Genomic DNA, 13,995 nt, shown 5'->3' with positions numbered 1-13,995 from the left:
TATTGGTGAATATATTTTGGAAACTTTCTTATTTATGTGAACACACGACATAAGAAGCAGGTGGATACGTTTATGCACTTTTATTTTAGAACAATGGTTGTACAGAATCTTATATCAGCCATTTTTAGCCAAGTCTGGGTACAGTGCAGAACATTATTACTATGGTCTCAATATCCGGACAAATCAGACATGTATTATGTTATAGCTGCTGACTCTGCATAATCCTTTCATTTATTAAATAAATATTGTATAGGCAGTCATTTTGGTATTGGTTTGAATTTAAAAAATGGAGTCCTTGCTTGGTCCAAATTTTGGGTTTCATTCTTCTAGGTACTTTATTATAACATTGCATTTTATCGAAGTTCCGCTTGGTTAATAAACAAATGAAAGCTCAACGGTAAAATTAAATATATAAATACTGCTTCATAAATATTAAATAAAATATAATATTAATGGGTAGCAATAAATAACAAATATATAAAAATAAAATGAGGGAGAAAAACAGTGTGCACAGTTTTTGCCTAATATTTGGCGGGACAGCATCCTCTACAAGAGCCACCTGTTCTAATAGAGTTATATGGGGATTGAGGGGTCGTCGGCGAATACGCACTTTTGTCTGTCTATTGTAGATCCGTAATTATACTCCAGTTGTAAACTTTCAACTTCTCATAGACTTAGGCCCGTTCCACACTTGTGAGTGTGATACGATGAACTCCCATCATACTCGCAGCCTGTGCTGCTGGGATCTCCCGGCCCGAATGCTGCAAATCGGGCCTGAACTGACATTCTGAGTTCAGTTCCGGTTTGCAGCATTCGGCAGCATGCACTGCGAGTGTGACGCGTGTTCATCGCATCACACTCGCAACTGTCGATCGGGCCTAAGTCAGCTGTGGTTTAGCTGAGGCCTATGCAATGCTCTGTCACATGGATGTATTCGTGACTGGAAATTTTGTGAATTGGTTTAAATTTTTGTAGGAATCTAAGTTTTTCTTCAAAAAAAATCTTGCTTTTACCTCAAAATTTGATCTGAAGGGTTATAAGGACTCAAAATTAAGGTTTAGGCTCATTTGCATAGTACTTTTATAGCTGTAATGTAATAGTGGTGCCATCGAGGTGCATGAGCCCTACATATGGGGCTTCTGCATACATTTATGTTATGCTCCACCTTTTGATATATACAGGGAGTTAGTCTTCTCTTGAAGCGTCTAGGATAGAGTATCTCTATATATATATATGCCCTACATAAACTGAAGGGCAGTGCGCAAGTGTTTGGTATGAAGAGAAATGGGCCTGTAAAGGTCCAAATATGGACTACAGCCTTCAAAATTTGTCTTTGTTGCCCAGATCAACCAATTGCTATAGGCAACATTATCAAAGTTTTAACTTTAGATTTTAACAGGGGACAAATCTATAAAATAAAAACTCTTGACATTACACTGATTACTGGCAGCAGTGACAATTGTACTGCACTGCTAAATAGCTTTACATATACACACCTCAAAATTGGCTTTGCTTCACATAATAACCAATCAGAGCACAGCTTTCTATATTCCAGAGCAAGTTAGGAAATGAAAGCTGGATGGTGATTGGTTGGTTAGGGCAAAGACACTTTTTATAAACCAGGCCCCTGTAATAAGCAGAAAAGTTACAAAAGCTTTCGGCAGACTTAAATAATTTTTTTTTTTTTTACTTATTGTGAGGTAAATGTCTTTGTGTTAGGGATATCAAAGGTTGCTAGAATACTTCTCTAGAAATATTGGTCCGGAATACAAAATGATGACCATCTTTGTTTCTTGAAACTGAGATATGGTTCTCTATTACATTAATGACCGTAGTGTCTGAAGTACACCCTTTACATCTCATATTATTTAATGGTTGTAGAAAACAAATTAAAAAGCACAATTGGAGAATACAACATAAAATACCCAAAGTTACAATACAATTCTACCAAACTATTGTACAAATATCTAAAAGGGATTTTTCTGTGTAAACCACCACTAGACAAGCAATCACAATAAAACACTTCATATTCGACATAACACATATTTTTATGTGGAACTTCACATGGCTCATAGGGTAACAAGTGGTTTCCCCTGTAGTTATGCAATGATATTTGTATTATTTTGAATGATTCACTTAATAGGAACTGATCTAGAAGCCATATTGCTTGTCACCCATCTTTAATAATAAGAATACAGGATGGTTTATGACAAAGGTGAATATAACATTGAGGTAAAACATCTGGCTCCTAGGGGGTGGAGCCAGCTCCTGCTGATCACATCTTCGCTCCTATTGGTTAGTAGGAAGTTAAGAAAGTTCTCCTCATTTTAGCAAATAAAGGGTAATGCTTCCCTTCTGTGCTATAGAGTGAAACATGTTGAAGACCAAACAAGGCGAGGGAACTGTATAAATCAAAAGGCGTAAACCTATATTACGTATATATTTTTTTGCACTGGATGAATGGTTTTTGAAAAGGCAGAATCAGCAGCTATACATTTTCCATTATGAAACTTCAAGCCCTTCATATACCACTGAAATATAGGGTACTAAAAACAAATTGTAAAAAATATACATTAAAATTTTACATTCATAATAATTATAACCACATTAAAACAGCAGTGAAAGCTTGTTCTTATATAGGTGTAGGGTCCTTTCCAGGGTATCAGAGTTCTTTATAGAACAGGACCTGCACTGTCATTACTAAAACTTGTCGTATAGATATCAGGTACATTCAGTGTAGTGCATTTTCAAAATGGCTGCCTCCACTGTTTATATTACATAAGAACATGACAAAATGGCCGCAAGAACCCTTTCCATTTAGTGGACGTTCTGTACCCAGTGTAGATAACTTCTAACCTTTATAGCTGAAGAAAAATGTTGTCAATATAGAAGAAAACATTACAGAGGACTCCTAAAAGGCAGCCATTTTGTATGAAAAGTATGACCAGTATTTTGTGACTATTAATTAGTCCATCAAATTATTAGGATTGTCCAAGATTAACAACGTGACTTTTTCCTGTCAAATACAGGGCAACGCTTGTCTGTAGGTTATGTGGGGTATTAAAGCCTAGTGCATTCAAAAGAGCTAAGCTCCACAGACAGGCCAGGGGTGACACTGTTTTTAGAATAAAGTCACTAGCTGTTTATTTCTGAACTTTTTTGGTCAGATATTATCAATAGATCCAAATTGATTCATTAGGATCTATCCACAATTTAGTATGTATGGGAGACATGAGAAAACAAGGTTCAACTTAAGCTATTGTTCTTCTGGAGATGAATGGTACCAGATGTGTCCTTTGCTCACAAGATGTAAGAGTTCTATCATATATCTCATGTTAAGAAGTGTGACTTATCTTCATAAAAATGTTTCCCACAAAATGGCTTCCTCCATAGTTTTTTTGAGGGACAGGATCTCTTTTAAGAGAGATTCTACATTAAGCTATATACTGTCATGTCATAAGGATTGATTAGAAGGTAACAATGATGGTGATCCCTGTGATGGGGTCTCCCTCTGATAAAGGAGACAACTCATGATAAAGGGACAATTTAGCAGAGGTCAGAAACTTCTGTACCCTCCTAAAATGGTTCTGCATTGAAGAATCACAATTTTTGGTACTTGAAGTTACACAAGTCTCTGACCAACAGAGGTTTAGATGTTCTTCAAAACGCTCAGGACTTCTGTCTAAAGATAACAGATCTGTCCTTCAAACACGGTGGAGGTTGAGGTCTTAAGGCCTGATATGTATCTATCATTACACTCAAAATACCATGGTGGCGTATAATACTTCATACATTGGCCACAATGTCAGCGATCAGGAGGAATAATGGTGAAGCATTAGCAGAGTGACAGGCTGCCAGAGGACATGGTCACTCTGTTGCGTAGATGTTTGGCAAAATCCACTTGCGTCTGGGACAAAACCTGGTTGATGATAGATTTTGGCAGCCATCCCTGGGAAGAAGATAGGAGAAAGTCGATTAGGAAATGAAACTGGAAAGTCTTCTGACTACTACGGCATGCTGCTGCTTTTTCCTCAAGTGATGATTGCTAGGCAGGAATGTTTGCTAGGTAGTATTTCTTGAAGTGTTGACCAAGGAATCAGGTGATCGGTTCTACAGATCAGTTATTTAAAGATATTTTAGCATTTGTCAAACAATGCAACTTTATCACTGTTTACCAAGCACAGCACCATACATTGTATAGTGGCTGTGTTTGGCATTACAGCCTGATTATTTACTTAAATGGGACTGCTCAGTCGTGGGACTGATGAAAATGACATTGTATACCAGTTGAAGAACCACTGCCATATAATACAGCCGATCAATGACGGTTCTGGGTGTTGAACCTCCACCATTGAAGGTTCAACCACACAATATTTGAGTCCAGGAAAATCCTTTTTAGTGAATCATTTATTGGAAAAGCTAATATCCTAATTCCTAAGGGTCGTGACAGTGTAAACTCAGGTTCTTGATATCAGACCCAGCACAAGAATGAACGTTTCTTACATTATCTACACAAATACATACCTTTAGGTCAATGCTGAGAAGCCAGGTTAATTTGGTTTTTGAGGGGTCTTCAAGCACCGGGTGCAGAACCATACATGTTGGGCCGTTCTCTGCCCTGAAAGAAGAACATGCACAAGTACTTTATATTCCTGTAACTGTATATGTAGGTGTGTAGTAGGTGAGGATTACCCCTATAATGTTCCCATGTTTATTCATCATAATGATAAAACTGGCGCTTTTGCATAATTATATATAACTCCACAGTCTACTACATGCTATGGCATAAGGAGCTCTGAAGTCAGCCATTTTGAATCTGCTATTACAATAAAGTACATATAAAGACACTCAGGTATAGACCCCTTTCACATGGCATTAAGTATGGCACAGCTTTTAGTTGCTATCTCTGTTACCAATCCCCCTCCCGCTGCAGCAGGTCTATAGTACAATACCTTACGTATCCTTTCTGTTCCGGCATTGCATTATAACGTGTTGACATTCCGGCCAAAATACAGGTGGATCCCCTCCGCTTGCTACATCGTACACTCACAAAATCCCGAGGTCCTACAATGTTACCGGGGGTTTCTGCCGCTTTTTCATGTGTTATCACTGTGTCCTTTCCAATCTTCTCTAGAATCTGCATTAAAGAGAGAAATTTTATGTAGATATCGAGCATTTTCTCCTCTATAGAATGAGTATAATTGTTTAGATCAGCCCATTCAGCAGGCTTTGCTTTCTAAGGGCTATGCCTGTTTAAGCTTTTCCTACGTTGCAATGAAGAGATCCAACCATGTTTAAACAACACTATCTACAGTAGGGAATCTGTTCCTTCTGAATTAGATATACTGTTTTGGCTTTAATCCCACATCATGTGAATAGGCTTCTTGAGCATCATGCTCTCAAGGGGGCTGCCTTACAAGGTAGCAAAAAGAGACATTGTTTTCCTTGTCCCATTCTTAAAAAGTGTATGTGCATATTTCTGAAAATGTCCTAGTAGAGCATAAATGGCTGTAAGTCTCAACACGCCTGCAAGGCAGACTTAATTGGCAAAGTCTCTGTAAGGAGAACTCTTACTTCCTGCCCCTCGCATTTCAACCACACTCGTTTGCAGGTTTTTACACAAAACTATGCCAGAACCACCCTTTTCCCAACGGCGCGGCCATCCAATGGGTACATCAAGAGGCCTCTGCCTCTTGATGTATCCTCCCTTATGGGGGGCATAGCCATTATCACATCCCATCACACATATTCTGATATCTCTCTGCGAGTGTATGTCTGTCTTGATAGCACGATGGTATTAAAGAAATTTCAGAGTGAGGCCTCATGCACACAACAGTATTTGGGGGCCATGAGCTAGCCACACAAATTGTGTCTTGCAAACAGCACACGGTCATGTGTATGGGGACTGAAAACACGATTAGAAGGAAAGAAAGGAGAATAATGAGAGACAAAGTGGAGAAGGAAGAAGGACTGTCCTCTGAAAAGATAGATGGCAATATTCTGATTTAGTGACCATTTAATGGGGTTGGTAACCTTAAGCAAAGTTGAACATGGTACGTGGGTGATCCTTATTAGAATTAACTCCCCTCCATCATAACAATTCCCCTATGACTGGTTGTAGGACATCCAAACGCCCCTTAAACAATTCATAGGGGTTATTATGGAGGGGGGGGGGGGCTTCCTGAATGCACAGCCCTAACAGGAAGGCCCTTCTTTCCTAGCCAGAGCCTCCCAACAACTCCCAAGAAGGGGTTAGCACTTAGTAATAGATAGGTGAGTTTTAGTTGTAGTTTGGGCACCATCACTAACCTATGCCGAGCTAATTTTAAAATACATTTGTCAGCATTCTAAAATCATTTTAGTACTATATATAAGCTTCATTTCAGAATGCTGCCAAAGACATTTTTAAAATAGGCATTGCATAGGCTATTGTAACCTGTCAGCAGCTAAAAATTACATTCCTGGTGACAGGTTCTCTTTGAATGGGTTTTTCCCTGAAACAAGTTAGGCCCTATCCCTCGGCAATTTCCGTAGACGCCATAGAGATGAACGAAGAAGTCCAAACATGCATGACCAGGTGCTCCGGACATCTCAGGGAGCGACCGAGGGGTCCGACTGGAGTACATAGTACCCGATCAGACCCCTGTTCTCGTGATCTCATGACTCCATTGTTTAGCAATCTATCCTATGTATAACTTGTTTGGTGAGAAAACCCCTTTAAGCCTTTCAACCCCTTTAATTTTTTGGGGTACAGATATTAATAAACAGCAAAAAAAATGTAAAATCTTGATACAAACACGGCTGGCTGAATACTCTTACATGGTTAGTTATATAGGACACCAACAAAATTCAGCAATGAAGCGCTGCACCCATACAAGTGGAAGGGGAGAGATAGCAGACAGCAGGAATGTGTTTTCACTGAGCACAGGGCAGACACAAGGCCAGTGTGATAACGGACCAAGGAAATGCATGATAGCGGACCTCTCCTTGATAATAACCAGCAACACTAATTTAAATAGATGGGGAGGTGGTAACACTCTGTAAGGCTTCATTTGCATAGGAAATCTACCACCAAGCAGAAGCAGGTGTGTGCTCTTCTGGCAGGATCTTATCTTCTGTTAGCACCTTGTGCCCTTGTTTTAAATAAAAAGCCCTAGGGGCTCCAGGCTCCGTCATCTGGTAATGATGAACACCTCCGAGCAGGCTTACTGTCCCCTCCTCAATCCTCTACACAACCAAAGAGCCGGTGATGTGGGAAGGGGTGCAAGGAGGAGGGTAGTAAACCCGATCGGAGCTGTGTATTATCAACAGATGTCAGAACCCAGAGCCCCTCAGGCTTATTTGCATAATTTAAAAAGCCTTTTTTGTAAATACAACGGCACAGGGAGCTAACAGAAGAGCAGATCCTGCCAGGGGGGGGGGGGGGCACACACCTTTATGTAAATGTACTTGATTTAAAATCCTTCATCCTAGTGGTTGATTTCCCTTAAAAAGTCCATGTAGACTTTTTGGGATGGATACAATTTACAATCTACTTCCATGTCTTATAGTTTTAACTAATAATTATATAACTGAATTTTCATGGGAGGTAGTAAAAAAGGGTCTATTATTTCTAGAAGTAGCACATGGGTTGGGTTTGGTACTGTCAGGGGCAGATTAAGACTGCCATGGGCCCTTGGAATCACTTCCTACATTGAAAGCAGGAACAGATGTATGAGGACCTTCTCAGTATAACATTTGGTGGGTGGTTTGGGTGGCCCTGGGCCCCCTAGAAGACTTGGGCCCCAGGCTACCTCCAAAATTGCATATATTATAATCCACTACTGGGTACTGTACATATTCACTTGCATATGGATTACAACAATTACAAGTACAACCGATGTACTCCTGAGATGTAGCAGGCCCAGCTACAACTTCCTTAGCTCCTCAGGTCATGGCTTTGCCTAGTCATCATATTACAAGCATTCCTGGGTTATGTGCAGGATAGGTTTGTCCTTAAGTTGAATTTCTTAAGTCATATCAGGTATATTTTTATAACTGTAGCTCTGGACAAAATTTTTTTGTCCCAGGAATATTAGATTTTTAACATTTTGTGCTGTCCTGGGAACAAGAATTATCAATAAAACTTCATTACAGACACCTTACAGCTGATTATTGCAGCCTGGGACTAAAGTAAAGCCTTCTGCGGTCAGAGAGGTCTGTCTGTTACTAGGGGTCGTCTGTAAGTCTAACTTGTTGTGAATGTCTTAGCCCACACTTCAGCTGCCAAGTTGCGAGAAGTGGCTGAAATAAGTATTTTTTCAAGTACAGGCAGTCCCCGGGTTACATACAAGATAGGGTCTGTAGGTTTGTTCTTAAGTTGAATTTGTATGTAAGTCGGAACTGTATATTTTATCATTGTAATCCCAGCCAGAACTGTTTTGGTCTCTGTGACAATTGGATTTTAAAAATGTTGGGTTGTCATAAGAATCAGGATTAACACTAAAGCTTCATTAGAGACACCTGTGATAACTGTTATAACTGATCAATGTAGCCTAGGACTAAAGCACAGTAAATTACCAATATCCAGTGGTCCGTTTGTAACTAGGGGTCGTATGTAAGTCGAGTGTTCTTAAGTAGGGGACCGCCTGTACATACAACCAAGGAGCTTGGGCTTCTGCAGGGACATCTGAAGGAGGTAGAAAGGAGAAAGAATGGGCAATAACCCCCAATTCCACCAACTTTAAATGAGCCTTATTGCTGTGGCTGTGTCACTGTAAACAAGAGGGACCTTTAAAACAATGATAAAAAATTAGGGTGGATACCAGTATGGGCCCTGTCCGTAATGGTGGTCCTGGTCTTAATGGTCTCCTTTAGTAGGAAGAACTGGGGTCACATCCTAGAACCTATTCCCAGCCTAAAGCAAGGTTCATTATTTCTAGTGGTCTGTTCCACTAAAGAAGCAAGCCAACAAAAATGAGTGCTGAGTCTATATGGTGTACACCAATGGTGGCCCGATGAAACTCAGCTATAGACAATAGTAAAAAAGTCCTCAATACACAGTAATAGAGGAATTTTCCTACCTTAATTTCTTTGACATTGGGGTTCCACTCCCCCATCTTCTCCATATTGTCCACCAGTTCTCCATAGACACTATCCAGCGGCCTCTCTACTACTGCTTCCAGCTTGAAGACCTTTCCGATATCTGGGAGGACTTTACTGAGAACTTTATCTCCATTTGCCTTTAAAGTGATAAAAATAAAAAAAGTCATTTTAGAATTTACTTCTTCAGTGTGACACTATATTGATACCTTAAAACTTGATTATATTTGAGAATCCTCCGAAAAATGACCCAACAGAGATTAGTTGGGGGATCGTGCCAAAGTTGGGACAAAGTTTCTTACTTCACCATCTAAATACATAAAAAGTGGTTTGTTGGATCAACCTTTCCCATCAACCAGAACTCAGGGCACATGCTCTGAATGATAGCTAATATGTCTTTACAACCATTGGTGGTCCAACCATAGTCTTAGCAATGTGTTAAGCCTTTACTGGTTCCAAATCTATTAGGGCCCTTGTGATATAGAGTCACAGTGACAAAGCATAAAACATAAATTGGAGTTCACAGGTCCACTCAGATTTTAAGCACACAAAGGTTTTTCTTGTTTATTCTCAAGATAGCCCATGTGGACCTGACGGAACCTTGCATGAAATGTATCTACCTTGTCTAAATTGTGTATAAAGCTTGAAAGAGAAAAAAGTGCACCAGGCTTTGGTTGGCTTCTATAAGTAACAGAATAAGGGGACCAGATGAGGCTTTATGTCCCACAAAAAAGGGGACCACATGAGGACCTATGTTCTACAAAAACCAAACAATGTTAGGATCGATGTTCCACGTGTCCAAAATATTTAGTATAGATTATAAATGTAAAATTCACTTGTAGGACAAGACCTCTAAAAAATCCAAAGGGTATAAGAAGATCTTACCGCCACAATTTCAACTTTCCATCCATCTTGTTCTTCCAAGATACTCATTGACTTCTTCAGGGCTTCTTCTCCCTGCTTGATATAAGACAGCTCAACTTCATTGTAGGGTTTCTCATCAAGCCTGGAACCTAAGGTCGAAGATTTGTGAATGAGAAACATTTATCATTCTTGAATTTGCCCATTGGATTGGGGTAGGACATTTGCCATGGCATCAAAGTGGTGACTTACTCAGTAGAGAGCTCCTTCTTCTAACTTGATTTATCCATCGGCTGGGTCCCGGCCCAACTAAAGCCAACTTTTCCAGTTCATGTGAAAGAGCTACTGCAGCCGTTCTCCTGAGACCTGTAAAATAAGTAGATATTCGTTATTGAATGTAAGCAATATGATCACTAAGAAGTGGATCAGCACAATGGAACTAAGACATGAAGAGGATGGAGGCCTATACCAACTGGTGGACGCAAAATTCTTTTGGAAGCCACAATGAAAGCTTATAAGTGTTTTGCCACTTCTAGTAAGAGTCTTTCTAGGAGTAGCATGGTCTGCTTCTATAGGGGGTACACCAATAGACACCACAGCATACAACTGCACAATGTGAATAAAGCCTTGACTCCTTAACACTGAATGCCCTACATTTAGAGCCATATATGGCTTCATGGAATTTTAGCGATATCCTATATAACTTGACAGCCAAATCCAAATTGTGATCAGGGATAACACAAATTAGCTGTTTAACACCCTAGATGCTGTTGTCAATATAGGGTTTGTACCCCTCTCTGCAGTGCCATCGAGGTCATCTTGGTCCACTTGTTCGGCTAGATGAACAGCCTTACAGGTTACCCCTGTCATGCTGATATTATAGCCTGCAATGCATACATATTATATGTAATAATGAGGTATCAATAAGCTATATGTACCATATAAAGATGCAAATTTAAAAAAACTTGGACTTTTTTGTACTATTTTTCAGCAAATTCTGAAGGTTTCATAGGCATACTGCAAAAAAACAAAAAAAATTATCTGTTTTTCATCGGAAACTAGTTGTAATGAGCACTAAGATGTTTTCAGCTGGGGATCTAGTAGAAAACCAATACATTTTTTTCATGTAAGATTCTGCATCTCAAAGCGAACCTGTCGCCAGGAAAGTCATTTTTAGCTAGTGTCAGGTTCCTATACCTATGCGATGCTGATTTTAAAAATGCCACTGTCAGTATTCTGAATCATTTCAGTACTTTATAAAACTTTATTTCACATTACCTGGCACCAAATGTGTGTCGAGTCCCAGGGGAAGGTGCATCTGCAGCAGCCTGTCTCCTCTCCACACTCCAGCTCCCTTCCTACTTCCTGTCATGTGCATTGAGCAGGCAGGAGCGAGAGGGGGAGTAGAGGTAGAATGCACAAGGAGATTGAGACTCAGACAGACACAGGCTGCAGCTGCTTCCCCCCTCCCCCGGGACTCACGACACACTGCTGGCAGGGAGATGGCAAGTAATGTGAAATAAAGTTTTATAAACTACTGAAATGATTCAGAATGCATTTTTAAAATCAGCACTGCATAGGCTATAAAAAACCTGTCACCAGCTAATATTGACATACCTGGTGACAAATTTACTTTAAAGTGCCATATGGCTCCTGCACCTGGTTATGACCATATCCTCTACACTCCCTTAGAGAGATATCCTCATCTGGACATTGACATTAAATTGGATTCCTCTGCCATGTATAAACATTAATTCAATGGCATGTTATTAAAAATGTACCTGTGTGCATTTAATTTCATATAAATGTCAAGATATCCCTTAGAAATTATATTGTTGTCCTTGGATACGACCATCTCTGCTGGAGTAATTGAACAAAGAAACAAATAGTTTTTCCATATGAAATATCTGGGAGTTAAGCTACATTCACACGAACATATGGCGGATTTATATACGGCCGACATATATACAGCGTATATACGTCCCCCATACACTTCTATGGCCTCTAGGCGCCAAACTGTTCCATAGCCAGTAGAAAGATAGGACATGTTGTGCCAGCAGCGCTCATTCCCTGCTCCTCTCCCCGGCGCCGATGTATGCCCGCCGTACTAGGTTTCGGCGGGCATACATTGTGTGAATGAGTATGTTCCACAGTGATCCTTAGGTATAATTTGCTGAATCAAGGTGATTGAGCTGTATCCAACGACTGCTTTTTGTTTTGTTTTTTTGCTCGGTGCACCATGCGTGCGACCGTGCGTGCATCTGAATAGGAAGTGGTAGCGCGGACCCCGGTGCGGGAAAGCCAGTAAGGATATAAACATTAATAAACTGTTAAAACACTTTAAAACTGTTTAAAAACATAACGGAGATAAGCGCCGGCACCAGCTCACCCTGAGCTGGTGCACGGCATGTCCAGCTTATAAGCCCTATCCCAAGTGGTAGGTTTCCTTTAAGTAATGCCCTGGGGGGGGGGGGGGGGTCGGCTGATATAGGGAGTCATCAAAATTAAGAGTGTGAACTGAGAGAAAAGTAAAAAAAATATTAAAAAATAATAAAACTTTGCAGAAAGGAGGATACAAGTGGACACCTGACTCTTGACCTTACAAAGTAAGTAAGTGTTTTAAGAAACATACATTCAGTATACAGAGTAGCAGTTTCATAATACGACGTGACTGGGTTTATATGGTGTCCCTCGTATAAACGGCGCATAGTCAATTTTGTTGGGCTCTGGAACTTCATAAAAAATATAATTGTTTATGTTCATCCTAAGGTCCTTCAATATTGAGACAGGAACAGTAGAATTTGTAAAACTATTATATAATGAGGATGATCACATGAGCAATCAAAGCTTTTCAGAAGACCAACACTTTATCAAGACCAGATTTTCATATATATCCATTTGATCTGTTTATGAGAGGACCAACCTTTAGAAGATAATCAAATTTTGAGTGTTTTTCTAGAAGAAGTTTCACGAGTCCATTGTCAACGAGTCTACTTTCAATGGGAATCTAAGGCTGAGATCTAGACCTATTTATCAAGGGTGACCTCTAAACCTACCTCACAGAACTAACTAACCACAAACAACACCATAAACCAGCAAAGACACTATAGTTGGCACCACCAAAAATCCATGTACAAAGCAATATTATTCACCACAATTAACGTACATGAAGAGAACCTCTTAAAACCATCTATAAAACCCAACAATGCCATCTTGTAGATTCCCATGATAGCTCACCTGTCATGTTACGAAGATGTCTGTAGGAAATCCCCGCGCAGAGTTTGAACGTGGCAGGTAACATGGCTGAGATAACAATTTGGTTACTTGCAGGTCAATATAGGTGCAGTGATTCTGTATTCCTTAAGATATGAAGCAGATGAGGTCTTCCGAGCTTGATATGGTCCGTTGATGGTCAAGATTTCCAAAGTCCAACTCTGTACGTAGGTTATTGGTGGTCAGGTTCTCTGTGTTACCAGTGATAAGTTAGGTGGACTGGATATGTTAGCTTGGGGTATATTAGATACGTATTGCTGGGCATAATCCAGAACTCTGTTTAAATCCTCTCGTCTGAAGGATGCGGTGCTGTAATGACTCAGATAAGAAGAAGATCATTTACTGGAGGCCAGCAGGAGCAAGGACGAGAGCTGACAAGTATGTCAGCGATGATTAAGCCCTGATACCACACATCAAGGCAAGGATGAAGAAATTACCGCTGGGCCATTAACCCCATGTGCTTGTTCGTCAAGAAACCCCCCTCAGATGACCACCCAAAAAGTTTTCCTGTAGCGTAGTGATCTTTTCAGATCTTTTCAGGGAAGATAGCAAAACATTTTGAAAAACCACTAATCTATCGATTTTGGCTCATCGTTTTTAGCCTGTTGAAATCTGGTAGCCCTTTGGGAGGACTTTCTAGCAGTAGATATTGAACCCTTTGGTAACAAAAACACTGTGGGCGCTAAGAACATGATCTGGGCCACCTAGAAGTTTAAGTTGGTCCGGATTAATGGAAAGGATCTTTTGTGGAGGTCTCATTTTATTGGGTTAAGTATGTTG

General features: G+C 40.1%; 1 protein-coding gene across 1 annotated transcript; it reads right to left on the bottom strand.

The window, feature by feature from the left end:
• On the bottom strand, positions 1-13,509 carry STAR (steroidogenic acute regulatory protein). Its single transcript, XM_072149234.1, has 7 exons — positions 13,180-13,509; positions 10,195-10,308; positions 9,967-10,094; positions 9,063-9,221; positions 4,953-5,137; positions 4,525-4,618; positions 1-3,949 (listed from the first exon to the last, which is right to left on the bottom strand). The coding sequence occupies exons 1-7, from the start codon at positions 13,241-13,243 to the stop codon at positions 3,836-3,838; spliced, it is 858 nt and encodes a 285-aa protein (XP_072005335.1). The 5' UTR covers positions 13,244-13,509; the 3' UTR covers positions 1-3,835.
• Positions 13,510-13,995: the final 486 nt, after the last annotated feature.

This window comes from Engystomops pustulosus, chromosome 4, assembly GCF_040894005.1.
Source record: "Engystomops pustulosus chromosome 4, aEngPut4.maternal, whole genome shotgun sequence".
Lineage (NCBI taxonomy): Eukaryota > Metazoa > Chordata > Amphibia > Anura > Leptodactylidae > Engystomops > Engystomops pustulosus.
The sequence above is the reverse complement of the archived record's forward strand: the minus strand, read 5'-3'. Positions and strand labels throughout refer to the sequence as shown.

Coding starts and splice junctions, on each gene's coding strand:
- STAR (XM_072149234.1), bottom strand. CDS start 13,243: ATGTTACCTGCCACGTTCAAACTCTGCGCGGGGATTTCCTACAGACAT. Junction 10,309..13,179: donor ACATCTTCGTAACATGACAG/GTGAGCTATCAT, acceptor CTTATTTTACAG/GTCTCAGGAGAACGGCTGCA. Junction 4,619..4,952: donor GAACAGAAAGGATACGTAAG/GTATTGTACTAT, acceptor TTCTTCTTTCAG/GGCAGAGAACGGCCCAACAT.